This window comes from Eschscholzia californica, unplaced genomic scaffold (genome assembly GCF_041429995.1).
Source record: "Eschscholzia californica isolate CP2 unplaced genomic scaffold, dmEscCali1.0.p SCAF_6, whole genome shotgun sequence".
In the NCBI taxonomy this organism is placed as follows: domain Eukaryota; kingdom Viridiplantae; phylum Streptophyta; class Magnoliopsida; order Ranunculales; family Papaveraceae; genus Eschscholzia; species Eschscholzia californica.
In genome coordinates, this window is record NW_028238483.1 from 39,406,193 (window position 1) to 39,433,385 (window position 27,193).

At 36.1% G+C, this 27,193-nt stretch overlaps 4 protein-coding genes and 1 long non-coding RNA gene across 7 annotated transcripts; 3 read left to right on the forward strand and 2 right to left on the reverse strand.

The window, feature by feature from the left end:
- Positions 1 to 782: 782 nt before the first annotated feature.
- LOC147534698 (calcineurin B-like protein 7) lies at positions 783 to 7,558 on the forward strand. Of its 2 annotated transcripts, none has more exons than XM_086647886.1 (9): positions 783 to 948; positions 1,491 to 1,653; positions 2,303 to 2,385; positions 2,518 to 2,577; positions 3,529 to 3,637; positions 3,726 to 3,778; positions 3,918 to 3,998; positions 4,091 to 4,203; positions 7,203 to 7,558. In XM_086647886.1, exons 2-9 carry the CDS (start codon positions 1,575 to 1,577, stop codon positions 7,270 to 7,272), a joined length of 648 nt encoding a protein of 215 aa, XP_086504012.1. In that variant the 5' UTR covers positions 783 to 948; positions 1,491 to 1,574; the 3' UTR covers positions 7,273 to 7,558. The 2 variants fall into 2 exon arrangements, 1 of the variants encoding a protein (XP_086504012.1); XR_015227637.1 differs by having other exon boundaries at positions 863 to 948; positions 4,091 to 4,407; positions 7,094 to 7,558.
- On the reverse strand, positions 4,284 to 6,949 carry LOC147534699 (uncharacterized). The gene is made up of 2 exons (XR_015227638.1): positions 6,672 to 6,949; positions 4,284 to 4,514 (listed from the first exon to the last, which is right to left on the reverse strand). It is a non-coding gene; the product is annotated as an uncharacterized LOC147534699 (long non-coding RNA).
- Positions 7,559 to 16,084: 8,526 nt separating the features above from the next.
- Positions 16,085 to 20,179, forward strand: LOC147534700 (calcineurin B-like protein 7). 2 transcript variants are annotated; one of them, XM_086647455.1, is made up of 9 exons: positions 16,085 to 16,399; positions 17,344 to 17,509; positions 17,636 to 17,718; positions 17,849 to 17,908; positions 18,723 to 18,831; positions 18,917 to 18,969; positions 19,130 to 19,210; positions 19,296 to 19,408; positions 19,819 to 20,179. In XM_086647455.1, the coding sequence occupies exons 2-9, from the start codon at positions 17,431 to 17,433 to the stop codon at positions 19,886 to 19,888; spliced, it is 648 nt and encodes a 215-aa protein (XP_086503581.1). In that variant the 5' UTR covers positions 16,085 to 16,399; positions 17,344 to 17,430; the 3' UTR covers positions 19,889 to 20,179. The 2 variants fall into 2 exon arrangements, with proteins under 2 accessions (XP_086503581.1, XP_086503582.1); XM_086647456.1 differs by having other exon boundaries at positions 16,315 to 16,476.
- A 379-nt stretch (positions 20,180 to 20,558) lies between these two features.
- Positions 20,559 to 23,816, reverse strand: LOC147534701 (Leucine-rich repeat (LRR) family protein). The gene is made up of 9 exons (XM_086647454.1): positions 23,387 to 23,816; positions 22,697 to 23,237; positions 22,147 to 22,610; positions 21,883 to 22,021; positions 21,682 to 21,753; positions 21,480 to 21,548; positions 21,319 to 21,390; positions 21,148 to 21,219; positions 20,559 to 20,903 (listed from the first exon to the last, which is right to left on the reverse strand). The coding sequence occupies exons 1-9, from the start codon at positions 23,466 to 23,468 to the stop codon at positions 20,867 to 20,869; spliced, it is 1,548 nt and encodes a 515-aa protein (XP_086503580.1). The 5' UTR covers positions 23,469 to 23,816; the 3' UTR covers positions 20,559 to 20,866.
- Positions 23,817 to 24,603: 787 nt separating this feature from the next.
- On the forward strand, positions 24,604 to 25,837 carry LOC147534702 (uncharacterized). Its single transcript, XM_086648553.1, has one exon. It carries the CDS (start codon positions 24,731 to 24,733, stop codon positions 25,337 to 25,339), a length of 609 nt encoding a protein of 202 aa, XP_086504679.1. The 5' UTR covers positions 24,604 to 24,730; the 3' UTR covers positions 25,340 to 25,837.
- The last annotated feature ends 1,356 nt before the right edge of the window (positions 25,838 to 27,193 follow it).

Genomic DNA, 27,193 nt, shown 5'->3' on the forward strand with positions numbered 1-27,193 from the left:
GTTGAATAACCGATTTTTTTGGCCAATCCAAAGTCCGAAGGGTTTGGTTTTTCCAAATCTAAATCCGAACCAATCCGTTTATGGTTTGGTTCGGTTACTGATCCGAACTATGCATGGACGGTTTGGATCGGTTGGATAACCGAACCACCAGTGACATTTTACTAGATATAAAATTTCGCATTTTTGACTTAAAAACGTGGAACTAGCTTAACTATTGAATTAAGGTACAATTCTTCACGTCATTTACTTTCTGTTACACATGCATTAAGCTATAATATCAAAAAACAAAGAACTAACTTAACTATTAAATCTCAGCCTTTCATCATTCCCATCATATATATTTATATATAATATATAAAAACAACAATAAATGGTTTGGTTCGGTTTCGTCGGTTATCCGTCAACCAAATCCATAAACCGATCCAAAACACTCGGTTTTGTCATTTTAACATCCGAACCAATCCGAAATACTATTAGATCGGTATCCAAACCGTCCAAATCCGTTTGGATCGGATTGGATTGGTCGGTTCGGATACTAAATGAACACCCCTATTCACAACTCTAACAACTTCCTTGTAAAATTATATAGCTGGAATGTGCGTCAATATATTTCCATAAATTACAACGGCTTGGTGAATTTCATTTTATTTTTTACCATCAATACCACATAATTAGGAAAACAAAAGGAGGACAAAGGTTTTCCCAAGATAAAATGACTGAGGGCAAAAAAGCCAAAATGGATATAACCATGTAGGGGGTCATTCAGTCTATCAAATCAAATTGGGAACTAGAAGTGTGAGTTTACCAAAACTTAGGGACTTTGGGAAACTAGCTAGAAACAAAATCCCACGTCCCAGAGAATGTTATCCTTAGGCTTGTGTTGAGAGAGAGAGAGAGAGAGAGAGAGAGAGAGAGGAGGAAACTATCAAACAAAGCTATGAACATGATGTAAGTCCCTTTCTCTCTCTCTCTCTCTCTCTCTCTGGACTCATGTCTGTTTGTTGTTTCAATTTTCAAACATAAAGAAGTAGAATTTGAACTTCAACTTATTAAACATAGTAAATGAAACTAGGAAACACTCTGTTACCACAACAAATTTCTTCATTAATGTGTTGATTTCTTTTCCTAATAAAGTTCACCCAAGTTGAGATTCTTAAATTGGATCTTAGTTTTGGCCTCATTAGAGAATTGGGTTTTTTAGGTACATACCCTTTTGGAATTTCTAAGAGATGAAAAGGTTAGATTTAATACAGTTATGCCTGCTTACCCATGCTTCCATTTTATCTAGATTGATGATTTCTTGAATGTTCAATAATTTCCTCAAAACCCAAGTTGGATCAGAGCTAAAGCAAGCAGTTGACCTATCTTATCAAAACAATTATCTAGAAATATTATCTTATCAAACCCATTCCCTTTTAGATTTAAAACCAATTTCAAAGTTTTCAATTAGATCTTTACTTGATTCAATCTTTTTCTATTATAATTTGCAGGTGATCGAACTCTATAGTGACATCGAAACTTGAACAAGGACGATTTTCTACTTTAGTTTTGTGATCTTGTTTACACTTACTTCCATGGGTTGTTATTCATCAAAGAGAGCTGCAAAAGTAACTCGATATTACGATCCCATTACCCTGGCTTCTCAAACACCTTGTAAGTGTTTCAATCTCATTGCTTTAACTTGTTTCTAGCTTTCTAAGGTCGTATAGGTTTTCGTGTGCCATATGAAATATAATTTGTGCGCCTGTTACTTGTTTAAATGATTTTGCACCTTGGTGGTGTCGAATACATAAAGTCTATATCTTGCAGAAAAGATCATAGTGAAATTGGGTTTAAGGTTTCACTTCATTTGTTCAAAACCAAATTCACAGTCTTATCCACCTAATGTGGTTTTTGTTTTCCTTTTCGCATTGTATATGTCTGACTCGTCTGACTTTCACTTGTTTTAGTTAAGGCCACAATAGTCGTTTCAAGTTATTTAAGACAACAAGCTCTTAATTCAGACTTATTTTATTTTTTGGCTCGAACTGACCCCAATTCAGCTTAAGTCAGCCATTCATGAGTCAGAGACTAAATGCAAACTGAAATCAATTTGAGTAATCAATTTCAGACAATTCGGGATGAGTTAAATCTGAATTTTAGAGTAACAACCACCGCCAAAGTCTATGTTACTTTTAGTAGAAAGTGGTAGTTATTGCTTTTGTTGTATAAATTTTTATTATTAGTTGGAACAAAACGAGGAGCTTAAAGATGAAAATAAGTTTTTTTATATGATCGATGGTGCTTGATTTGTTTTTGGCAGTTACGGTATGTGAAGTGGAAGCATTATACGAGCTATTTAAGAAACTAAGTAGTTCGATCATTGACGATGGACTTATTCACAAGGTTCTTCATGCACTCTGCATTATAAAGTTGTATTTATCTTAGAATGCAGATAACTATTAACTATTTCATAATGTTCTATCGATCTCTCTTATACATTGAGTGCTAAATATTCTGTTTCTTTTCATTGAACAGGAAGAATTCCAACTCGCTCTGTTTAGTAACAGCAAAAAGAAAAATCTCTTTGCAGATAGGGTACGAATATTGGACACCTTCTCTTTTCAATGCCAGGATACACCTTCTTCACTCCAAATATGAACAAGATATCTTGATTCACTTTGATGTTATCCTTAGAGAGATAAGTATATATATCATGTTGGTCTTGGATCTAGTAAATAGATCATATTTACCGGCCGTCTTAGAACAGATTTTGAGCCATTGGCCTTGAGAAACCTATCTCTGATACCATGCTTCAAGTCACAATAGCTTACGCCATATCACTTGGAGAACTAACAACACCAATCTCTTAAAACTACTAATACATAAATGAGCTCAAGTCTTAGATGATTGTTTAGAGTTCGAAAACCTTATTCCAAGGTTTGGATTTGGAGATCGAACAAGGTAAACTGTTATCTCTACCTTGATGGGTAGTGCGTGAGCTGGTCTACCTAGTTTGCAAAATTTGTTGAGATACGTGATACATGAGACGGATCGAGAAGGCGAAGATCCACGAACAAGACTAATCCAGGATATTAGAAGATATGGAAGATATAATTTCTGATATTAGGATATCTCATGTAACTTTGTAATGGAAATAATAAATAGATATTATCTAGTTTCCTAGCTTAGTTAGGAGAAACTAGGAAACCCTAAACCCTAATTTACTCTATAAATAAGAGATGGGTTCTAGGAGTTTAAACATTCGATTACCATTCAATTATTGTAGCGAATCACCACAATTGTGGTTAATAAAATATGTGGCCATTCTGGCTTTATCCGAGGATGTAGGTCGTGAATATCCGACTGAACCTCGTTAAATATTGTGTCTTTAGTTATGTCTGTCCGATTATAATATAATCGTGATTTCACAAAATTGTTACTTATATTTTACATACATAAAAAATGATTTTGTAATTCCTTTAGTCAATCAGTTTTGAAATTTCACTCTTTTAGTAATTCCAACTTTCTATTGTCATTCTTGTGTAGGTATTTGATATGTTCGATGACAAGCAAAATGGGGTAATCGACTTTGCAAAATTTGTTAAATCATTGAGTATTTTTCACCATAATACTCCGGAAATAGAAAAAATTGCTTGTAAGGGATCGGATTTCAGGATAATTAATTGAAATCATAAAATACTTACAATATGCCACAACTAAGTTTTGAAAATTTAATATTGCAGTTGCATTTCGCTTGTATGATCTAAGACAAACCGGCTTTATTGAACGCGAAGAGGTAAGCATTGTGAAATGTCACAGTCGGTTTACTAGCACTTTAGAACATTTTATTGTTTGAACTTTGAACACCCGGACATGTCTAAACCTAGTTTTCTCCTTTTTTATATGATGTTTTATGTATTTTTTTTATTATGTAGTTAGAGCAGATGGTAGTGGCTCTACTCAAAGAGACAGAACTTGTTCTCTCAGATGACGTTGTTCAATCAATTGTTGACAAGGTTCGGCTAATCAAAAAAATGTTTGGTTATCTATACATGTATGATGTATCCATTTCTTCTCTAGTTTTTCTCATTTCCTTTTTATTGTACAGACGTTACTTGACGCTGATTCAAAAGGCGATGGGAAAATTGATTGGGAAGAATGGAAGGAATTCGTTGGACGGAATCCATCTATACTAAAGATTATGACTCTTCCATACCTAAAGTGAGTACTTTATTCTATTGCTATATGCTCACAACTAGCTGCAGACTTGTGTATGTGTCGGCCAAGTTAGATTTCAAACATTTTGTTTTTTTTTTCCCTTCATTTCTAACTCATGAAGAACGTTTGGATTGAAACTATTTTGGACCCATGTAAGTCAAACTTATTCCAAATGTGGGTTTATCCTCGCGAGTCAGATGTCAATGAGTCTGTAGCGCCCCAAATCCCAAATCTCAAGCCGCCTTGAAATCGAAGATTTGAGACCTTCAAACTGGATCCACGAGCGACGCCTACCATGAGTGCACAATCAATACCTGAAAAAAATGAAATAGCTGGGTTAAAACCCAACTGCAGTAGATTTCCTCAAACCTAAGTCTCGGGTAGGCAAGCTCAATCCCCAATCAAGGAAGTATTTCATTCATATTCATTATTGGCGTTATCTGAAATTTAACGTGACAACTAACATAATACAACGAGATTTACCACACGCATGTAGAAATTAGTAACTTATGTTCTTGGTTATAGGCTTTCAACGTCCTCGTATTCTAATCCAATATTAACTCTCGTGATAATAATCTTTCTCCTTTTCAATAGATATAAACAGATCACACTATTCACCAAGCTAGACCTTTATAAAACCCTAACTTGACAATTAAGTCGACAAAACATTATGCCAAAAGACACAATCATCCAACTCTCGTCGAATGATATGACAAGTTGGTGTCCACGTTGTATGGGAGTGTGGTCCACAAGGTCATCCATTGTGTTAGCGCCGACCCCATACGCTCCATACCTCGATCACATCCGGTAGAGAGGGTCGAACCAACCACATAAACTCATACAACCCTCCATCACATCACACACATAATAGCATCATACAACAAACATAAGTCGAATGAGAGTGTGGCCCACAAGGTCATCCATTGTGTTAGCGCCGACCCCATACGCTCCATACCTACATCACCTCCGGTAGAGAGGGTCGAACCAACCACATAAACTCATACAACCCTCCATCACATCACACACATAATAGCATCATACAACAAACATAAGTCGAATGAGAGTGTGGCCCACAAGGTCATCCATTGTGTTAGCGCCGACCCCATACGCTCCATACCTACATCACCTCCGGTAGAGAGGGTCGAACCAACCACATAAACTCATTCAACCCTCCATCACATCATATCATCATACAACAAACATAAGTCGAATGAGAGTGTGGCCCACAAGGTCATCCATTGTGTTAGCGCCGACCCCATACGCTCCATACCTACATCACCTCCGGTAGAGAGGGTCGAACCAACCACATAAACTCATTCAACCCTCCATCACATCATAGCATCATACAACAAACATAAGTCGAATGAGAGTGTGGCCCACAAGGTCATCCATTGTGTTAGCGCCGACCCCATACGCTCCATACCTACATCACTTCCGGTAGAGAGGGTCGAACCAACCACATAAACTCATTCAACCCTCCATCACATCCATCACATCACACACATAATAGCATCATACAATCATAATAGCATCACACCACAAATATTGGCTCTAATAAAGAATTACAAACAAGTTCACCAAACCATTCAAGCCAACAACACATGACAAATCAAAATGGATGATACTCATAATAGATCTCCACGTGGATCACAACCTTAAACAAACAAATAACAATAATAGTTAACAAATATAGACTCACCAATATAAGGTATCATATACCTAGGAAATACATTGCTTAAAGAATAGAAACCATGTGAATTATCTCAATCAATTCGTTCATTGGAGATTGTAGCGACACCTAGTACAAAAACCATTATAACTCCTCACTCGGAACTTCAATTAACTCACCGTTTGAACCACTAGAAAGTAGACAAACAAACCTTTCCAATCATATAAGATACACATCGAGATTCATTACCAATCAATACCAGATCTAATTTTAATCTACACCGAAATACAGTAGGGACTGCTGTGACACCTCGTACGAAAACTATTATAACTCCTCGCTCAGAACTCCAATTAACTATCCGTTTGAACCACTAGAAAGTAGACAAACAGACCTTTCCAACCATATAAGATACACACCGAGATTCATTATCAATCAGTACCAGATTTACTTTTAATCTAGACAAAAATACAATAGGGACTGCTCTGACACCTCGTACGAAAACTATCGTAACTTTTCGCTCGGAACTCCAATTAACTCACCGTTTGAACCAATAGAAAGTAGACAAACAGACCTTTCCAACCATATAAGATAGATACCTAGATTCGTTACCAATCAATCCAGATCTAATTTTGAAGTTAGATCAAAACATTGTCCTATATAAATATTTTATGGAATTCAAGATAGAACTAATATCTAAATCATTCAATCATTCTTTATAGAACTTTATGTGATTAACAATACTAAACCTATCATGGAATCAATTGAAAAAGCCTACAAAAGAATTAGGAGATAAGAAATCTACCTCTTTTGCCTTAGATGACATCAAGACCACAATCATGCCTCTTTCTCTCTCTAGAGAACTCCATCTCTACCTCTTTTCTTCTTTATCCATTCTTCATTCACTAAGAGTGGCTTGTTGAAGATATACTAACCATAACATAAACAATACATAGATTTTTTCAACTTATTCATCAAAATCTTCTCCAAAGAATACCATTTCTCTTTCTCTCTCTAAGTTTTGTTCTAGATCTACAAAAAGAGCTCTAGACCCCTTTTTATATAATTAACTCAAGCAGCCCTAGTTTTCCTTCTAACCCACTTCTATTTTTATGATGCTCAAGCCCACACTAACTTACTCTTCATATTAGGCCCAACCCCAAATTGACCTAGAGTTTTTGTTATTTCCACCTAATTTGATATATATAGAGAATAGGGGTGTTACAGAGTCTGACACAGAGAAGTCAGGTTCTCCTCCATAGTCTGCATTTAGTGTTAATACTTTCTGTCGATTTGAACTTCAAAGTGACTTACTACAATGACTCGTACATTTCAGAAACATAACTGTAGCATTTCCAAGTTTTGTATTGAACACGGAAGTCGACGAGTCAGATATGGCAGTATAAGCTCACAAGAAGGTAATAAAACTCTTATTGTAAAGTTAGATAAAGAATCCCGAACTACATAATTTTACATGTATGAGTAAGAATAGTATAAAGGTAACAACGGATCAAGAAGGAGAACGAGTGAGAGCTAGTCCCATGGAAATCATCAATGGTTATCTCGAAACATGTATCTGACTCACCTGTACGAATGATCCATGAGTACTTCGTATAGAAACTGTTAGAAGAAGGAAAAAAAGCACATATATGTAAGTGTTTATCAGTAAATCAATATAAACTTTATACGCAATGAGATTTCATTTGTTGTATGCGAGTGCTTGCTCTAGCATTTTCGAGATGTGATATTTGCATGATTTTTTCACTTGAATATGTCATTAGCTTCATGACTTTTATTCGCTGAGGCGAGAATGTCTGGCCCTTCTGATGTTTATATTTTTGAGATGTGATATTTGGTGTCTCAGCACCTCCATCGAGGTGTTGATTTTATTGTTCTTTTCAGGAAAGGGAAGTATTCAAACACTTAATGTATACTTGCTTCATAAGAAAGGGAGAAAAGAAAAGCTTTTAGATTATCTCTCAATCTGTAACTTTCACACTGTTATTTCCTAGTAGCTTTGAAATCGTGGAAGGACCCCCTTTATGTTTTCTAAAGGCACCCCTTGACCATTTCTGCCTGAACCTTCCTTTGGTAACCTAGAAGAGAGGCTCTGAATTGGGAGTCTGGTTTTCTCCTGTGCCTTCGAGTCGAAAAATGACACATTAGGTCTTTCTCTATTGCTCGTTTGCAAAAATATATGATTTTATTTTAATATTAGTGGTATCTCAATTTACTCGCTGTCAAGTTGGGTTCTAACTTGGAGGGATTCAACCTGTTTTTTTTGTTGTTAAAGGATTCAACCTGTTTTGATAACAAAGATTTAAAATCACATTATGCAACTATTTTTTAGTTTATTTAACTTTTTTGTTGAATTTTTTTTTATTTTTTGGTTTATTTGGAAGCTCGATGCAATTGATGTTTTCAGCATGTCATTGACCATTCTAAAGAAGTTATACATCAAATTTCGACATTTCCTAAAAAAATCATCATTTACACATGATTTCCACAACAACAAGGCTACTCAACCCACCTCCTTGGACTCCTACATGAACCGCATGCGAGAGAAATAAGGGATTCTCTATCCATGTGACTGGACATGTGAGAGGAGAAACAAATCTTTGTTTCTCTCACATGCTGTTCAAATGGGAGTTCCAAGAGGCGGGTTGATTATATTTTTTGTTTCCACAAATTCCATGATCACAAGGCTGGCCCTGGGCTTAGGCGACCCAGGCGGTCGCCTAGGGCCCTTAAATTTAGGAGGTCTCCATTTTATATACCATTATATATCGAGAGTATCGTTATATGTATTGTTTTATGCACATATATAATAAATTTGTTTGGGCAGTAGAGTTGGTAGAGTAGTTGATTAGTGATCGTAAGGTTAAGGATTCGACTTCCATGACCTACGATTATATTTTAGATAATTTTTTCCTTTCAAAAACAGATACTAAAAAAATGTGATTAGTGATTTTGATCGAAAAAAGGGAAGAGCGGTGTTTAAGTATAAATTTTATCAAAAAATTGTCAACTTTTATATTTTTTTCGACTTAAAAGTGTAGGGGTCCCGTCGATACGTTTCCCTAGGCCCCCCAAAAGTCAAGGGTGGTACTGCATGATCACAGAACTGTTGTGTGGACTCCCTCGTACCCCTCGAACTGAACGTTGATGCATCTTTAAACGAATCAATAGGTATTGGGACGAACACCTAGATATCTCTCTTGCTAGGTCAACTTATACTACATGCAAATGGACTGGGCCAAGCCCAGAGACGGCATTGATAAACTCGGATAGCTCACCAACTAGCGAGACAGCGGACTATGGAGATGATATTCGTGATCTGAATGGAAGAGTGCTAGCGGCAGCTACGGCAACGTGTGAGCAGCAGACTATTTTCTTTTACGAACTTCAGGGGTTAGAAATGGGCCTACATATGGCAAATAGATTGGGCTGGAAAATATAGAAGTGGGTCTGGACTTGATGAATGTACAAACCTTACTCACGAAACCAAATCGGACAATAACATGGAAAGCGCCTGGGTTGTGGAACAAAGTTAAAAGGTTACAACACCAGCGCCTCGGTTGTGGAACAAAGTTTAAAGGTTACACAGCACCAGAAGTTTTAGGATCTCTCATATTTATAGAGAAACTAATCAAACAACAAAGGTTTTAGCTAAGATGAACCTTCGAAATGGAGAAACGAGACTATCTGTTGATCAACTACCACCGGAACCAATCAACATAATAGAGTCAGACACGAGGGGAGCTGTTGATCGACTACCATCGGAGTAGTTTTACGAAATTCACATTTCAAAAAAGAAAATGTCTGATATGCGTCAAGAAACAACTTTTTTACTAGTCTTTTCTTTTTGAAGTATTTTACGAGATAGCTAGATGAATATTTTTTTCGTTAACAATTTCTGGTTGGAATGATTACTAAATTGATTTCTAGTTTTTAGATCTTTGGTTCACGACACAGAATCATACCCCTTTAAAATATATTGACCCTTTAAAGGTCAACTTTCTTTTTTATGACTTTGATTATCAAATTTGAATAGTTAGATAATGTAGTGATGATTAATGATTTAATGAATAGTTGTTCTTGTCTTTTTTTGTTGAACTAATAGTTGTTCTTGTCTGTTCCAAGAAAACCAAAAATTATTTCTACACGAGTCAAGTCATTTTCGATTTTCAAAAAAAAAAAAAAAATCAGTTTCGGTTTAATCACGATAATATAAATTTATGCTAAGTATATTAATATATCCATTCACTTGATTTATTTTATAGAAATCTGTCGATGGATGTAAGAAACATATAATAATTATAAAAATAATAGTAATAATATATTAATATAAATAATGATAAGAACATGTATTAGTATTAAGGTGTAGTTGTATGCATTATATAATTATATTTTTTGTGATTGTAGAAAGAAAAACTTTATTTTTTCAAGAGATATTCTTTGATAATTTCATTACTTATATGGATAAAAAATGCTCCACAAATTCTGCCGTGCAGAGGCACGGGATATACTCTAGTATAAGAAAACAACCAATAGAGTTGACATATTTAACATATTTTTGTAAAAATTAAAAAATTGTTATAAAGTAAATAGTTTGTTCTTAGTTGCATATTTTATAGTAAATGTGCTACGTATCTACGGTTATTTCGTGTTACTCGTGTCTTGCTCTCATGAGCAGTAAAATGAAAACAAGTAAAACAAAAATCACGTGAAAACAAAAAAAAAAAGTGTTTAAGAAACTTTTCTACTAAATAAGAAATCAATATAAGAGATCATGTATTATGTACACTAAAAAATTAATACTGGAGAGAGTCTGCACCTACAAACATTTAACTTTATTTTGGATGGAGTAGTATCTCAAGTGACATTCATTCAGTCAGCGACAGTTTATATGATAAAATGCGTCAACCTATTCATGCTTTTGCAAAATAAAAAAACATATCAAACTTTCTTACTTAAATGGTCGTAAAATGTTTGGTAAACTGATGTATCTAGGAAGGCATCACTCTATCGACAGTATAACAATAAAGAAAATTGTTAGAAACAATGTGTTATACTTTGATTACCTCATAGATATTCTCTTTAGTGTTTCCAAATCCATCTTGTTTTTTTGTTTTGACAAACCAAACCCATCTTGTTAACCACATTGTCCAATGGCCACCTGTTCATACATGTAAAATATAGACCAAGCATAGATAGAGTTAAGTAGTACAATCAGAGGTTTACCTTCTATAATTATCTCAAATTCAATGTTCATTGAGGATTAGTATATATGTTTCCGTGGAGAGATTTAAGGAACGCCCAAAAGTCCTTGTCCAATTCATCAATCACAGCCTAAAGAATCATAAAAATATGTTAATACAATAAGGGATGGATGGATTGATAATCTCGAAATACAGGTTCAATAACAAATGTTTCAACAAAAAAAAAAAGGTTCAATAACAAATTACCTTCAAGAGCTTAAATTCCTCTCGTATGTCTTGGGTATATTACTTTCTGCCAGTGATTTACGATGAAAATAATCATCGAAAACATTGTCCAGCTATTCTAAATGATTGAAGTTCCAAGGAGATCACGTTATTTTTCATTGATCGATATGAAATATGTAGACAATGAACTATAAGTAAAGGGGAGACAAAATTATAGGTTCGGTCTTAGGGTTTCTTAATTTCATCGATCTATCAAAATAATATATCAAATTGAAGTCTGATAAGAAATAAAATCCTAAACAATCTCATAGGAAGAAAGAAAGTAGAGAGATTAAACCAACTTTTCGTAATCTTATTTTTTGCTAAGAAATTTTCCATAATCTTCCTCATCCGGTATTCAGAATCTTCCTCAAAACCAAGTAAGCATATTACAAAGTAATCCGGTCGTCCATTTCACGAAGGACCATTATGTAAAATCAAAAGACCCCTAGACAATATCTTTTATTAACAAAGGATGTTTGTCACAGTCATCGTTTTTCCTTCTGTTTTATATAATAGATGTTAAATCTTGTCATATCAATAGAAAATGTCATTTCTAGTGCCGATAATAGCAAAAATAAGTCATTTACTTGTTTTTTTTTGACAAAAAGTCACGTATATGCAGCTGTTTCTATTTGATAAAGAACATAATTATTTAAAGGGTTATTTTTCAAAAGGCCCCTTACTTCCTGCGAAGCCCCATACTTTATCAAAAATATCCAGAAGGTTTTTTTTCGTTACCGTTAAATATCAGTTACTCTCTCTTCCATCTCATCACCTCTCTCCGCATAATATTTGTCCATCTGTAATGGAAATTACATTGGTAAGAATATAAGTTGAAACGTCTCCCCATCGAGTCTCTACTATTGGTAAAGCAGTCATACTCCCTTCGCCAAAAAGAGAAGGGTTAATTCCGTTTTGGCCCCCGATTTGTGACCAACTCGCCGTTTTGGCCCCTATAAGTGTCCGGCAGTTCGTTTTGGCCCCAATTTCCTGTTTGGCCCCAACATATTTTTGTAAGCTTCTCCATTATACCCTTATGGCAATTCTGTAAATTAAATGTATTTTCTTTCTCTTTGTCCACCTCACTGAGCAATTGCCACGTCATATTCGTCCACATAAGGTCGCCGGAAAATGTCGCCGGAAAATATCGTCGGCGACATCAATTCCGGCGACCACCATTTTTTTTTTTCAACTTCTTCTTCTCCAACCATCTCTTTCCTTCTTTTTCCGGCGACATTTTCCGGCGACCACCATTTTTTTTTTTTCAACTTCTTCTTCTCCAACCATCTCCTTCCTTCTTCTTCTCTCTCTCTCTCTCCTTCCTCTTCTCTCTCTCTCCTTCTTCTTCTCTCTCTCTCCCCTCTCTTCTCTCTCTCTAAAATAATTAGGTTTCCGGCGAAGGGAAACCCTTCGCCGGAAACCGTCTAGATCTGGGGAAGACCCCAGATCCAGACGCCTCTTCGTCTGGATTTCCAGCGAAGGGTTTCCCTTCACCGGAAACCTATTTATTTTAGAGAGAGGAGAGGGGGGGAGAGAGAGAGAAGAAGAAGGAGAGAGAGAGAGAGAAGAGGAAGGAGAGAGAGAGAGAAGAGGAAGGAAGGAGATGGTTGGAGAAGAAGAAGTTGAAAAAAAAAAAAATGGTGGTCGCCGGAAAATGTCGCCGGGAAAAGAAGGAAGGAGATGGTTGGAGAAGAAGTTGAAAAAAAAAAAAAATGGTGGTCGCCGGAAGTGATGTCGCCGACGACATTTTCCGGCGACCTTATGTGGACGAATATGACGTGGCAATTGCTTAGTGAGGTGGACAAAGAGAAAGAAAATACATTTAATTTACAGAATTGCCATAAGGGTATAATGGAGAAGCTTACAAAAATATGTTGGGGCCAAACAGGAAATTGGGGCCAAAACGAACTGCCGGACACTTATAGGGGCCAAAACGGCGAGTTGGTCACAAATCGGGGGCCAAAACGGAATTAACCCAAAAGAGAACTTAATTTAGCGGCTCTTTCCAAAAGACGTGAATGTGAATGTCACGCCACATCATCATCTTCTCCGATAGGGTCGCCGACCGGTCAAAAATTTCCGGCGACCTTCATACTTGAAATTTTTTTTTTCTCTATCTCTACACTCCGACGAAGGAAAATCCTTCGTCGGAGGTCTGGTTCACCAGATCTAGATTTACAAAAGAGACTGTAGACGAGGGGTGACGGAGGGATCGTATTATTCGAACCTTTTTTTTTCATGCTTTTTGGGGAGGTCCAATGAGCTGAACTCTTGTGACAACCCTAGCTATATCCTATAAACATACATATATGCCAAGGGCCAACAACCAAGGTTTTCATGATATTGTTTGTGGAAGGTGATACTGATTCTGAGGGGAGTAGATTGAATCATTTAAGAACTCAGTCTAATATGAAATCCAAATTTTAATTTTAATACTTAAATTAAAGGAGGTCAGACTCTCAAGTCTCAACACAAAGGAAAGTCAAAGTGATCTAAGCCATGGCCCATGGTGTCGTTTTCTTGATTAGTTACTGTAATTTGGACTTTTGGATAGTCATATCAATTTCAATATTTTTTCATGTATAATATATATAGCAAGGTTACACGGATAGCGTTTACTTATTATAGATTTTTTTTAAGCATTCAACCCACTTGCCAATCAAGAATGCAGCCAAACACTCTTAACATTTTTTTTTGTTGCAAGAAAACACTCTACCTAATATGTCAAAAGTCATGACTTAAGATATACTGTATAATAATAGAAGTGCATAAGAATTTTAAGGAAACGAAGTAAATTTTTGTTTGAAAAAATAAATATTAAGTGTAAAAAGTAATCAAATGTTTTTAATTGAGAGCAACTTAGCGTGGATGGTGGTTGGTTGTAGTTGTGGTGATGGTTGATCAGATAATGAGTGGTAGAAGAAATATGGGTTAATTCCGTTTTGGCCCCCGATTTGTGACCAACTGGCCGTTTTAGCCCCCATAAGTGTCCGGCAGTTCGTTTTGGCCCCAAAAATTTCCTATTTGGCCCCAAATTTTATCCAACCTCCCAATTCTACCCCGGTGGCATTTCTGTAATTTTTATTTTTTCTTTTTGTTTTGTCCACCTCATCTAATCTCTCTCCTCCACCACACCACCTCCTCTCCACCTCACCCTTCTTCTCCGGCAGGATGTTGCCGGCCGGAATAAAAAATTCCGGCCGGCCACTTTTTAAAAAAAAAAAAAAATTCTCTCTCTTCTTCTTCCTTTCTCTCTCTTCTTCCTCTCTCTTCTGCCTCTCTCTTCTTCCTCCTTTCTCTCTCTTCTTCCTCCTTTCTCTCTCTCCTCTCTTTATCTCTCTCTATTCCGGCGAAGGTAATCCTTCGCCGGAAAATTCTGGATCTGGGATTTCCCCAGATCCAGATCCCCTTCGTCTGGGAAATCCCAGACGAAGAGAACCTTCTCTTCGTCTGGGAGATTCCAGACGAAGAGATCTGGATCTGGGGTTTGAAACCCCAGATCCAGAAATTTCCGGCGAAGGTTTACCTTCGCCGGAAATTGGGAGAGATAAAGAGAGGAGGGAGAGAGAAGAGGAGGGAGAGAGAAGAGGAGAGAGAGAAAGGAGGAAGAAGAGAGAGAGAGAGAGAGAGAAAGGAGGAAGAAGAGAGAGAAAGGAAGAAGAAGAGAGAGAAATTTTTTTTTTTTTACTAAAGTGGCCGGCCGGAATTTTTTATTCCGGCCGGCAACACTCCGCCGGAGAAGAAGGGTGAGGTGGAGAGGAGGTGGTGTGGTGGAGGAGTGATAAGATGAGGTGGATGATAAAGAAAGGTGTGATGTGGTTTTTTTTTGTTTTTAACCTTTTTCACAAATAATTCTGTTTTGGCCCCCGAGGATAATTTCGTCAAAAATTTAGCCCTTGGGGCCAAAACGAACTGCCGGACACTTATGGGGGCTAAAACGGCCAGTTGGTCACAAATCGGGGGCCAAAACGGAATTAACCCAAGAAATATTTAAGTATCTAAATTAGGTTTTCTCATATTAAAAATAGTTGATTATTTTTTCACTCTACATCTATGGTCTTTAAACCGAAAATAATTCTTCCTGTCAATATATTGGTGACCTTAGAAAAACTTTTAACTATACTTATTCATTGAACTGATTCAGAATCGTCCAATATCATGAAAAATTTGCTTTTGGTTCAAACCTTATAAATAATAATTTAAGTTGTTAATTTAATATTACGTTTTTCTTTTACACCCTTTAAGACTAGCCAAAGTGATTTTCTTAAGTTTATTAGTTAAAAAACAAGATGCGTATTATTTAATTCACTAAACAACCATAGAAAGTATTAGATTGCCAACAACCTAAGAATCCAATTGCCCGCTCAGTGAAGAAAATCATAATGAAAGAAAAGTGTATAAAATTCTTCTATATATAAAAGACCGTATGAAGTACATAAATTATGTATATTACCATAAAACTATTCTCTTCTTTCTTTCTTTTTTTTTTGAAGAAAGCCTTATAAATAAAATAGATGGTTTACAAGTAGGACCTGTCAAGCAAAAAAAGCAAATGGAAGGTTCGCAAATGAAGAAGTTCTCATCTCTTGTACTAGTTTTTAGAGTGAGAAAGATATGAGACCTGTGAATAAGAACAAATCTCAATCACATAACCCATTAAACTCAAAGTAAGGGAGATTGTGTTGTTAAGACAATACTAAATAAAATATTGAAAAAAGCATGTAATATCGTGGTCAATTCAACAAAAAAAAAAACCCTAATTTTGCAGGGTAGACACTACCCATCTTTGAACTTGAGATATATGTGGGGTCCTAACGGGGTAGGGTGACCGAAACGAACATGTAGGCTCAAGAATTATTTATTTGTATTTTGATTTAAAAAATTGTACATTGTTTTTTGGATTTTGTAAAGAATGAGAAAGAGACGTGGAAGATTTGTTCAAATGTGCCTAAATACAGAGGAACACAAGGTTGAAGAAGAACAGAGAGAGAGAGAGGATAGTTTGAAGGAAGGAGGAGCTGATGAGAAACCTAAACTAAACGAGGTTAGAACCCATTTTCCTCCTCTCCCCTCTCTTTGATTTTTAACCTAAGTCAACTTTTTTTTGTAATGATGTTTCAGGTAATCTTCTGATCAAATTTTTGTTTACAAATCATGCACTTCATTTTAGAAATAAAATGTAATTTTTCTTGTTCATCAAATGTTAAAAATTCACTCAAGTTTGGGTTCCTGAATGAATTAGGATCTAAAATTTACAAGTTGGGAGTTTTTATTCAGATCCAAGATTTGATCTGATTAGGAAAATGGTTTCTGGGTAGTGATGATTTTTCAAAAATAAAAAAATGGGTAAGTTTATATTCAACTTTTGAGTCTTCTCATTGGGATTTTAGTAATGGAACTCTTCATTGATAATTTGATATGTTAATGGAGAATGATCTCGAATCCCCCTGTTTCTTCTATATCTTGAATTTGTAAAGTAAATTGTCTAAAATGTGAGGAAATTGGGTTGCTGGCTCCATGCAATGTCCACACAGGGTAAATGGGTAATGAAAGGAAACCCTAAATGTTTCTGAGTCATGGTTTAATGAGCTCAAGAAGATAAAACATCATAGGTTAGTCTTGAACTAGTAGTTTGTCTTAATTTTTCATGGGATATTGTAGAATGCTCTCACGCCGACCTGTCTTACTTAAAGATCTACTTTTAAATAGTCCGTGCTCAAAAGATTACAGTTCAAACATAAGCTCATCCGATCGTATTTTCAGTTATTTTAGCTAAAGAGTGGACTTTTAAGGGTTCCTTATGGAAATCAAAAAGATGCTTTTCATTTATTACAGTCTTAAGCATATTCGCCTATTCGGTAAGAGTTGTGGGTTGTTATTACTAGCTGGTCGAATGCTTGCATATATGTGTCAGGTGACTCTTGAAATCACATAAATAAGGTCTTTACTTGATAATATTTGATGATATTTGACTGTGGAAATCGACAGGTCCAAACACTTGATATCGTCAAGAATTCATAGAGCTGATCTATTTTGAACTTCCATATAGTATTAGTTTTCTGGTTATGCTGATTTATGGGTTGCTGTAACACAAAGATCGGTAGGCATGTTCCTGGGTACGAAGATCCTTTGATTCTTGCTTCTGAAACACCTTGTAAGTTTGCATTTCAATCTCATTCCTCGTATTTGCTTGCAGTTTTAGTATGATTTTTATGTTTTTCGTCAATATTTCAGAAATAAACACTAAACCTTTAGGTACTATTTACGTGTTCTATTGCAGTTTCCGTAAATGAGGTAGAAGCTTTATATGAGTTATTTAAGAAACTAAGCAGTTCCATAATTGACGACGGATTGATTCACAAGGTATTCTCGTTGTGTCTACAATACGAAATTTGTAACTATTATTCCCGCAAGATTATTTTAACTAACTAATGGAGTCCGTTTACATATATCGTGTCTTTATTGCTAATTTTGCCATTGGTGTACTAAACAGGAAGAATTCCAGCTCGCTCTCTTTAGAAACAGCAATAGGAAGAACCTATTTGCAGACAGGGTATGTGCCTTAACCTTGTTCGCTTTGTCATTATTTAATTAATACTCCGATTTTCTACACGCCTTGGCTCTAGACTTCTAGTTGAGTACTTGAACCCACTAAACCCTAGCTCGGGTACAACGTGAACAACCATTTCCTCTTAAGGTCAAACTGATCTAAATATGACTTAATAATCTGATATTATGTAGAAAAATGGTAGCAATTGGGACGGTTATTGGTAGACGGTCAATATATCCGTTCAATTTCTGTTTAACACTGACTCACATGAAAGGATACTACCACTCCGCTACTCAACTTGGACCTCTATAGGCCTTCGACTTCGACTCAGGCCTTGGGTACCATGTTAACAACTACTTCATCTAAAAGTTCAAATCTTCAGAGCGAGGATCGTGATCTAGCTTCCTGGTTCCAACTATGGTTCCGTGTAGTGATTCCAATGCTTCTACTTCTATGCATGGTTTAAACAGATGATGCAATGACCATATGATGTAACATTTTATCTCAATACCAACCATATGTTCTTGATTTAGACGCCACCCAAGCCCACTGGCCTAGTTTCACATGGTACTCGGTTTTTCCTTGGAGCCTTCCTAGACCACCTCCCACCAAACCAATCTTGGCGCCGCCCCGACACAAAAGGCCTAGACTATATCTAAGACAATTTGTAATGTTATAACCCAGATCTATAAGGTCTTCCTAAGAAATGTGGAACTAAGTACCTTGGACAAGAAACTTCCATGACACAATCATTTTCTTTTGATTAGTGCATTGGCACTTTCTCTTAATTGCAAGTTCTGTTGGCATTCTTATGCAGGTGTTTGATCTGTTTGATGTCAAGCGCAATGGGGTAATTGAGTTTGGAGAATTTGTCAGATCCTTGGGCATCTTTCACCCCAGCACCCCTGAAGTCGAAAAAATTGCATGTAAGAGATAACATTGTAGGATATGTATTTACTAAAATCACGACGATTGATAATTAGTAACTACTAATAGGGGATTCTTATGCAGTTGCGTTCAGATTGTATGATCTAAGGCAGACCGGCTTTATTGAGCGAGAAGAGGTGATAATTTAAAACCCGCCTTTAGTTTATGAAGTCTGGAATATTTTTCGCTAGTAATTGACTCAAGAAGTTCCACCTAGTTTTGAAATTTAAAAAGATTATATATACACATACATGAGTTTAACCCTGGTGCTTTTTCTTGTGTTTGTTCCTTTGTTAGTTAAAGGAGATGGTTTTGGCTCTTCTAAGCGAATCAGATCTTGCTCTTTCAGATGATGTCGTCGAAACAATCGTAGATAAGGTTCGTTATATTAAAAAAATCTCGATTACCTGCACTTCTACGCAATTCTACTCTAGCTCTTCATGTTTTGTCTTACATTCTACAGACATTTGTTGACGCTGATTCAAAAGGTGATGGAAAGATTGATTTTGAAGAGTGGAAGGATTTTGTTGCAAAGAATCCATCTCTCATAAAGAACATGACTCTGCCGTACTTAAGGTCCGTGCTCAATTACAACCTTATATTTTTTTTTAATTGCGATATGCATAATATATGGGCGTAAAATCAGCTCCACCTTTTCCCTTTGAGCCCTTTATTTACTTTTGATGCATATAACACTGGTTCAATACCAACCATATTGTCCTTATTTAGCCACCACCTAGGCTACGCTCAGTTAGACTAGTTTCACCTTGATATGGTTTTCTCTTGGGATGGGCCCACACTAGATAACTTCCGAGCTTCTCCAGAAGACCAGAGTAGGGGCCATGCCGGCCCCAAAACAAGTATGTGAGAGAAGGTCTTGCATTATGTTACGGAGTATAGAATGTTTTCCTGAGCAATGTGGGACTTCACATGAATGTGACATTATGAACTTTTAATCAGCTTCTGGCATTGGGTGAATTTTTCAGGGACATAACACTAGCATTCCCCAGTTTTGTGTTGAATACCGAAGTCGAAGATTCAGACATGACGTTCTAAAAACAACAAAATCTTATCCAACCTCTTCAATCCCAACTCGAAGAATTCAAAAAAGATTAAAAGACAGAATTCTTTCTGAAAAACGTCATGGCCTTCTACTCAAGCACGATGCACCGACTGCTGAGATCGTCAGACATTTATCTGTTTTCTACTATAGCTAATGAAAGGCTTAATGGTTATACATAAGACTCTGAACCTAGGACATGTGAAGTTTTGTAGCTCAAAGTTATGATATTTGTAATCTGTAAGTACTGTCTCTGGAAAAGGTTATATATAATCTAAGTTTTGTTATTCTCGGTTCGAACATCTAAACTAATTCTTGAATTTGCCTATTCCGAGTAACCATTTTAATCCAAAATTGAACCAAAATGAGCTTATTTCTATGTACAAGAGAAGCAAGATTCAAGTTCTTGAAATTGTATGTATCTTTATATGAAGTTGGATGTAAGAATGAAAATTGCAGAACTCGTAGTTTTCGCAAGACCTTTCTCAAAATGACTATGGTTTTATATAGGATGGATAGATATACATGTTATCACCCAATCAAAGTGAGTTTCGTATATGCAAATTTTTCGGCCTAACTATTTTCTAACTAGTATCATGATACCTTGACTGAAATTTTTTGTTCTTTCCCCTGCATTTTTTTTTTTCTAACTACATAAAAATCTCATTTAGTATAGAATACCTTCATTTAGTATTTACCTCCCCTCAATATGGTTGTTATATACATATATATATATTTATAGATTAGTCATGTTACAAACTAGTCATTAGAATACTCTCTCTCTCTCTCTCTTTCTCTATCATATAAGTTTAATGAGCTATTGCCCCTTAATTTGTATTTCTTCTTCTCCTTCTCTTCTTCTTCTGCAAGTATGTATCATCTCTTTTCAACTCTTTGCACTCCTACATCTTCAAATCTTTCATGGTAGAAAGCTCACTATTATGCTCATGCTTTAACCCATCTTCTCATGTCTTTCATGAAGAGCTCGAAATATGATTACCTGGAGTAACTCTGCATCACATACAATATACTCATCAGAACGCACACTCACACACACACACACACACACACACACACACACACACACACACACACACACACACACACACACACACACACACACACACACACACACACACACACACACACACACACACACACACATATATATATATATATATATATATAGAGAGAGAGAGAGAGAGATGTTGATAGAGACGATTCATGTTTGAATGCTAAACAGTTCAATGCTTACTGAATTTTTACTCCACTTCTCTGTTTAAACGCGTCTGGAACACGACCCTTAAGGTTGTTATTTTGAAGTAATCTGTCATATAAGGATTATAGTTCAAATACAAAGGAAGAAGCAATATAAAATAGTCGAATAGAGCACTTAAGTCACATTATATACTTAATATAAACTTACACTTCATGGAGTTTTGGTAGTTGTGCCAACGACTGAGGTATTGTCCCCTCGAATTGGTTATCGTTTAAATGCCTTCAAAAAGATTTTGCAGTAAGAAACCCAAACCAAATATCTACTAATTCGATCGAACAAAATGCAGTCCATGGAGGAAGCTAACTTACAAGATATATAACTCCTTTAATGAGGTCATGTCTGGGATCGAACCCGAGAGTTTGTTCTCACTGAGGCTTCTGCAACAGAGTCGAATCAATCAAGTTAGTTTTCTTTTCTGTCGGCTCACTTCTAAGCCTTAACTAATAAAAAGCTTAGTTCGAAAAATATAAAGGCGATGATCGGGGTTAATTACCCAACTAAATTTCTTACAAGGTTTTGAGTGCAGTTAAGTTGGCTATGCTTGGGGATAATGATCCAACTAGCCCAAACCTTGTGAGGTTCCTACCAAGTATCAAGAACAAATGAAACAAGCATGATTAGATTCATAACTAGAAATTCTTCATAATGCTCATACTTCACTGTTTTCATATGTTATAGGCAATGTTCGTAATTGGAGGATGACAGACTTACAGTTCAGAGACTCGAGCGGTTTTGCCTGATAAAGTACACTTGACTCCCGTCCAAGCGTTATCTTGAGGTAGACATGGATCTCCTCTCCAATCGGAAGGCGGGTTGTTGAAGCTTCTTGCTAGTTCTTCCATTACCATCACTTGTTATGTGAACAACAGAATCAATTAACAACAGATAATAGTATATAACCCTAAAGTTTAAACCTTATACCCTAAACTTCAAAGAAGTATATATGATTTAAGGTTAGATAGATAGAAGTGGTACCATCTCTAGTGAGTGTCTTTCCTCCTAGTGGAATTATCTGAAAGATCTCTCCGGCGTTAATAATGGGTCCGACTGTTGATTCGTTACTGGGAGTCATGGTGATTTCGACCGTGCCGCTGAGTGCCCAATGTGTTGCAAAAACAGCAACACCGGTGGTTGTAACGTTTAAATCGGTATAGAAGTTCTTCCCATTCACAAAAACACTAAACTCTCTCCAACTATACGGACTTGGTGTTCGATTATCTTGGAAGTAAAGAGCAATGTAGTAGCTAGCACTAGGCAACGGAAACGAAGGCCATTGTACTCTCAATGCCTTTCCTCTACTAGTCGTCATACCGGTAGTGAAAACTTGAGGCGGTGGAAGGTTCCAAAACTCTGATGTGCTTATATTAGAATGACTAGAAACTATTGGATTTTCGTCTGTAAACGGTTGCCAGTTTCGGTTGAACTGATCATCTGGAAAACTAGTTTCAAAACATTCAAATATTGTTAATCGCCATCAAGCATTCATGAATACAAAATGAAGTTGTTTAGGGTTAAGTTTTCATACCTAATGAGCTCACCCTCATAACCAAAACAATGTCGAGCGACAGTAACAAGTCCATGGTGATTGAAATCAGTCGAATTATACATTGAATTCTCCAAGTATTCTAGTTCAAGACTAGATATAAACGGGTTTGATGTTGTATGTTCATTTCTAGCAAGACACACACTTAATGTCTTACCCAATGCAGCTATTATAATTTCGTAATATGAACTAAGTCCGTTAGCATAATCTTCGGTCGTATTAACCCTACTCCATTTAGTTCCTTCGATAATTTGATCGAACACTGGAGGTACTTTTCCACCATCATAACCACCGTAATAATACGTCGTTCGAACTAAATACTTTCCTCCTTTGATGACTGGAATGGCATAACAATACTTTGATGCAGATGAGTCAGGGAAGAACCTCAAAGTAGCTAAAATGGGCATCAAGTCTGGATTGTCAATGGTGGATTTGTTTCCTACTTGAATGAAACCTTCATCTGTTATCCATTCCAAGTTACCTACTTTGATCTCCTTTGAAGCACCACAGTTAAGGAGGAAACCTAGCTACCAAATTCAATTAGGTTAAGTAGTAATACCCATGAACATACAACAAGACTTTTGAGTTTTGACACACACACACACACATAGATATATATACACATGCAGATTAAGGAAAAACATAGAAGGCATTGAGAGTTTTTTTAATTACCTCTGGGGGCAGGAAGGGCATGAATATTGGAGATGATGAGATGGATGCTAGCAAGCCATAAGAGAAAGATTGGGAGGGACATAACTATTGAAGAAGATGAAGAGATGGAATTAAAATTCAAGTTTTATTATTTGAATAACAGAGGAGAGGTAATATGAGAAGAGAGAGAGAGAATTCATGATAGTGAAAATCATGAAATCAGAATGAAGGTTTGGCCTGCTTTCGGTTTTACTTTCATGACACGTGGCTGGTTGTGCTTGATTAGAGAGGAAAAAACAACAAAGTTGACATGGTCAAAATGTTTGACCATGTCAAATCCTTGTTTTGCTCAATATCAAGAAAACAATGCAATCCTCATCCAATCCCTATTATTTAGGCCTCTTGGGGTTTCCATTAAGACAAAGTGTCTCATAAGTCCAGAAAAATATACAAAAATCTTGAAAACCCCTTTCGGAAACGTAAAACAAGTTCGAAAGTCAGATTTGAGAGCTAGAAATCATGTGCAGGTAGTCAAAAGTCACGTTTGAAGATATGAAGGAAAAAAAAGTACGCATATGTGATATGTGTGTCATTGTCCAGTGTGTAGTGTACATTACTACAATCTCAGAAGTAATACCTATGGTAATTAGCAAAACGTAAATAAAATGTAAATTATTCTATATAAATGACAAAATTGCATTACCAATGACCATTTGTACAAAATAAATTGTGAGCTGACAAATTTATGTGACACAAAAATACAGTACTAATTTTATTTTTTGCGCTCTTCTAACCGGACTTTGCTACTTGCTTCTAATTTGTTCTGATTTTAGAACTTCAACTTAGTACCTATAGAATTACATGAGTCATCAACTTCTTTAATTTTTTTATGAAAAGAGACAAATGTGGTAATTTATTAGTTACTTGCTCAAAGAAATTTAAATCTTTTGTAACTAGGAGTTTGAGAGATCTTAAATTTAAATCTTTTTCCTACCTAGAGTGGTAGAGATGCTTTTAAAATTTCACTGGTGGGGCACAAGAGTGCTTGATTTTCCTCATTCTTTCCTAACATAAAGCAATTTTGTAATATTATTTTTGAAGTATTTTAAGACTTAAGTAGGTCTAAGAAGATTTGTCTAGTTCTGAATTCACAAGGAACAATTGTCAAAGTAACTAGAAAAAAGTAAGGACAAAAAAACAGAATCCCTTGAAGAACAGAACAAACTCAATTTATGAACTTCTTCACTTTTTTCTCTCTCTCTCTCTCTCTCTCTATCCTCATCTTTTAGTTTCTCTCTCTACCAACAACTCTTAACTTTCCCAATCAAACAAGAAAAGCACCAAATGAAAAATTAGAATTGAACCATGGCCATTACCAACCCACAAAGAACTTCAACTAGTTGTATAAACCTAGCTTCATGTATAGTGGCAACAATCTTCTTAATCTTCAGTATAATCATCATCCTTATAATTATCTTCACAGTTTTCAAACCTCAAAACCCAAAAATCTCCATTAAAGCAGTTCAACTTCCAGCTTTTTCCATCTCTAACAACACTGTTAATTTCACTTTCTCTCAGTACGTTACTGTTACTAACCCAAATCGTGATGTTTTTACCCATTTTGACAGTTCAATTCAGCTTGATTATTCCGGCAACCAAGTTGGTTTTATGTTCATTCCTGCCGGAAAAATTGATTCTGGTCGTACCCAATATATGATTGCCATGTTTTCCGTTGAATCTTTTCCTTTAATGGGCTCACCTTCATCTTCGACCGCGAAATCAATTAATTTCAATGAGGGAGATGATGATAATAATGGGTTTCAGTTACAACCCACTTTCGAGATTGAATCAAGGATGAAAATGGTGGGAAGGGTAAAAATTCTGCAATTTTTTACTCATAATGTGGAAAGTAGAACTGGTTGTAGAGTTGCCATTTCTGTTCATGATGGTTCTGTTTTAGGTTTTCATTGCTGAATTTTTCTGTTCATTGTTCTTTAAAAAAGGAGAATTTCGTGGGTGGATTTTTAATTTGCTTCCTCAATTTGTTTTTTTTTTTGCTTTACTTTGATTTTCAGCTTTTAGATTTTAATCCAGATATGGTGAAAATTGTAGAGTTTGATATCTAACCTTATTTACGACCCGCCAACCCCCCTTACTAGTCTCGGCGCAGAATTTTAGACCCGTTAGCGGAGCTGATTACTGGGACAGGGTTGGTATGTGAAGCAGGACTCTAAAGGAGAGATGAACTCCGAGACAAAGCTGGAATGCGGAGCTATGCTTATGTCGGTTATTAGTGTTAGCGTATCCATGTGTATTTCAGATTTAGAAAGAGAGAGTCGGTGAGGCGATGGGATTAGGATTTTAGTGGTTGTATAAACTAAAACCCCAGGAGATATCTGTGTCTAATTCTCACGAATCTTTTGTGTAACTTGTTTGTTTATCATAGTGGAAATCATCGCGTTGTTATCGTCATGGAGTAGGTCTCACCAACCGAACCACGTAAGTCTCTTGTGTTCCGTGTGATTGTTCTTTATTTCCTATTGCTTTTCTTGGATTACTTGATTTCGGTCACAACAACCCCTAATTGTCATAACAAATTTGAAAACTTGTTCCAAGTTTTGTTTAATTTTGGTATAGCAGTTAGACACCCACTTTTCATCCCGGTCCTAAGGTCGGTTTCCCATAAAAATGGGAATCAGTTATTTATTGAATTTTGATCTAATCAAGGTAGCAGGAATAAACGTGACTATCAGGCCTTATAGGACGGTCTTTATAGTCCTCATATGGCCCTTAGGGCCCAAAATATTTTGTGAGGGTAATTATTAAGTTTATTCAATTCACGATTTAATATATTTGTGACATGTAACGATGTGATGACTATTAACTCTCCATATAAAAAACTAAATTAATCTATAACAAATTTGTAATCAACAAATAATCAACTGCGGGTTCCATTAATATCTGAACTATGGGTTTAATCAAGGGATTCTATCAACCTCCGAATTATCATTTTAATCAAGGGATCTAATTGTAAACTTCGATGAAAAGAGCTACTATAACCCTTGATAGAAGGAGATACTGTAATCCTCAAATGAGAGAATAATGGAACCCTCAAAACCCTAGTTCGCGAGTTCCATTAACCTTCACACTAGGATTTCGGTCAAGGTTGTAACCCTCGATTAAGAGAGCTTTTGTAACCCTTTATCGAGGGATTAATGGAACAATCGATCGAGGCCCTTTCCCCTCTCAATCAACAGAGAGAGAAAAGAAAAGTGATGGTGGTGGAGTGGATGCGGTGGTTATTCGAAAGATGAGATGAACATTATTCTTCGAGAACGTCGTCAGATTTGGTTAGGGTTGGTAAGGATAGAGTGGGATAAAGATAGAGACTGAGATGGAGAAAGAGAAAAATAATTAAAAAATAACAAATAACAAAAAGAATATTCTGAATAAAAAACTTAGACAAAAAATTGCAACTCGCTAATGGACGGAGGTCTTTTAAGTTTGAAGATGGCGGAGAAGATAAATGATGAACAAGAACTATAAAGAATGTTCTTAGAAGATATAACCTAGTGAAAAGTTAGAACAAGGGTATATTTGAAAATATGGAATAAGTGAATTTGGAATATGTGAAATGTTTCAAAAAGGAGGTCAAATGTGTAATTCCCAAACACTAGGGGGTTAGATAGGAAACCAGTAACAAACTAGGGCTATAGAGAAACAACCCTAAATTATAAATGGTCGCTAATCAATTTACATCCAACGATCCCAAATCAACCGCCTTTTAATGTCCGTTGGGATTATTTCAAATCGATATCCAAGTTTGAG

What these genes read in the sequence shown, in the direction of transcription:
- LOC147534701 (XM_086647454.1), bottom strand. Translation starts at nt 23,468, where the DNA reads ATGTCCCTCCCAATCTTTCTCTTATGGCTTGCTAGCATCCATCTCATC. An exon ending in CTACCAAAACTCCATGAAGT is followed by an intron (nt 21,220 to 21,318) that starts GTAAGTTTATAT and finishes CTTATATGACAG; the next exon opens with ATTACTTCAAAATAACAACC. An exon ending in AGAAGTGGAGTAAAAATTCA is followed by an intron (nt 20,904 to 21,147) that starts GTAAGCATTGAA and finishes TATGTGATGCAG; the next exon opens with AGTTACTCCAGGTAATCATA.
- LOC147534698 (XM_086647886.1), top strand. Translation starts at nt 1,575, where the DNA reads ATGGGTTGTTATTCATCAAAGAGAGCTGCAAAAGTAACTCGATATTAC. An exon ending in CCTGGCTTCTCAAACACCTT is followed by an intron (nt 1,654 to 2,302) that starts GTAAGTGTTTCA and finishes TGTTTTTGGCAG; the next exon opens with TTACGGTATGTGAAGTGGAA. An exon ending in AAAATCTCTTTGCAGATAGG is followed by an intron (nt 2,578 to 3,528) that starts GTACGAATATTG and finishes ATTCTTGTGTAG; the next exon opens with GTATTTGATATGTTCGATGA.
- LOC147534702 (XM_086648553.1), top strand. Translation starts at nt 24,731, where the DNA reads ATGGCCATTACCAACCCACAAAGAACTTCAACTAGTTGTATAAACCTA.
- LOC147534700 (XM_086647455.1), top strand. Translation starts at nt 17,431, where the DNA reads ATGGGTTGCTGTAACACAAAGATCGGTAGGCATGTTCCTGGGTACGAA. An exon ending in TGAAGTCGAAAAAATTGCAT is followed by an intron (nt 18,832 to 18,916) that starts GTAAGAGATAAC and finishes ATTCTTATGCAG; the next exon opens with TTGCGTTCAGATTGTATGAT. An exon ending in GCTTTATTGAGCGAGAAGAG is followed by an intron (nt 18,970 to 19,129) that starts GTGATAATTTAA and finishes TTCCTTTGTTAG; the next exon opens with TTAAAGGAGATGGTTTTGGC.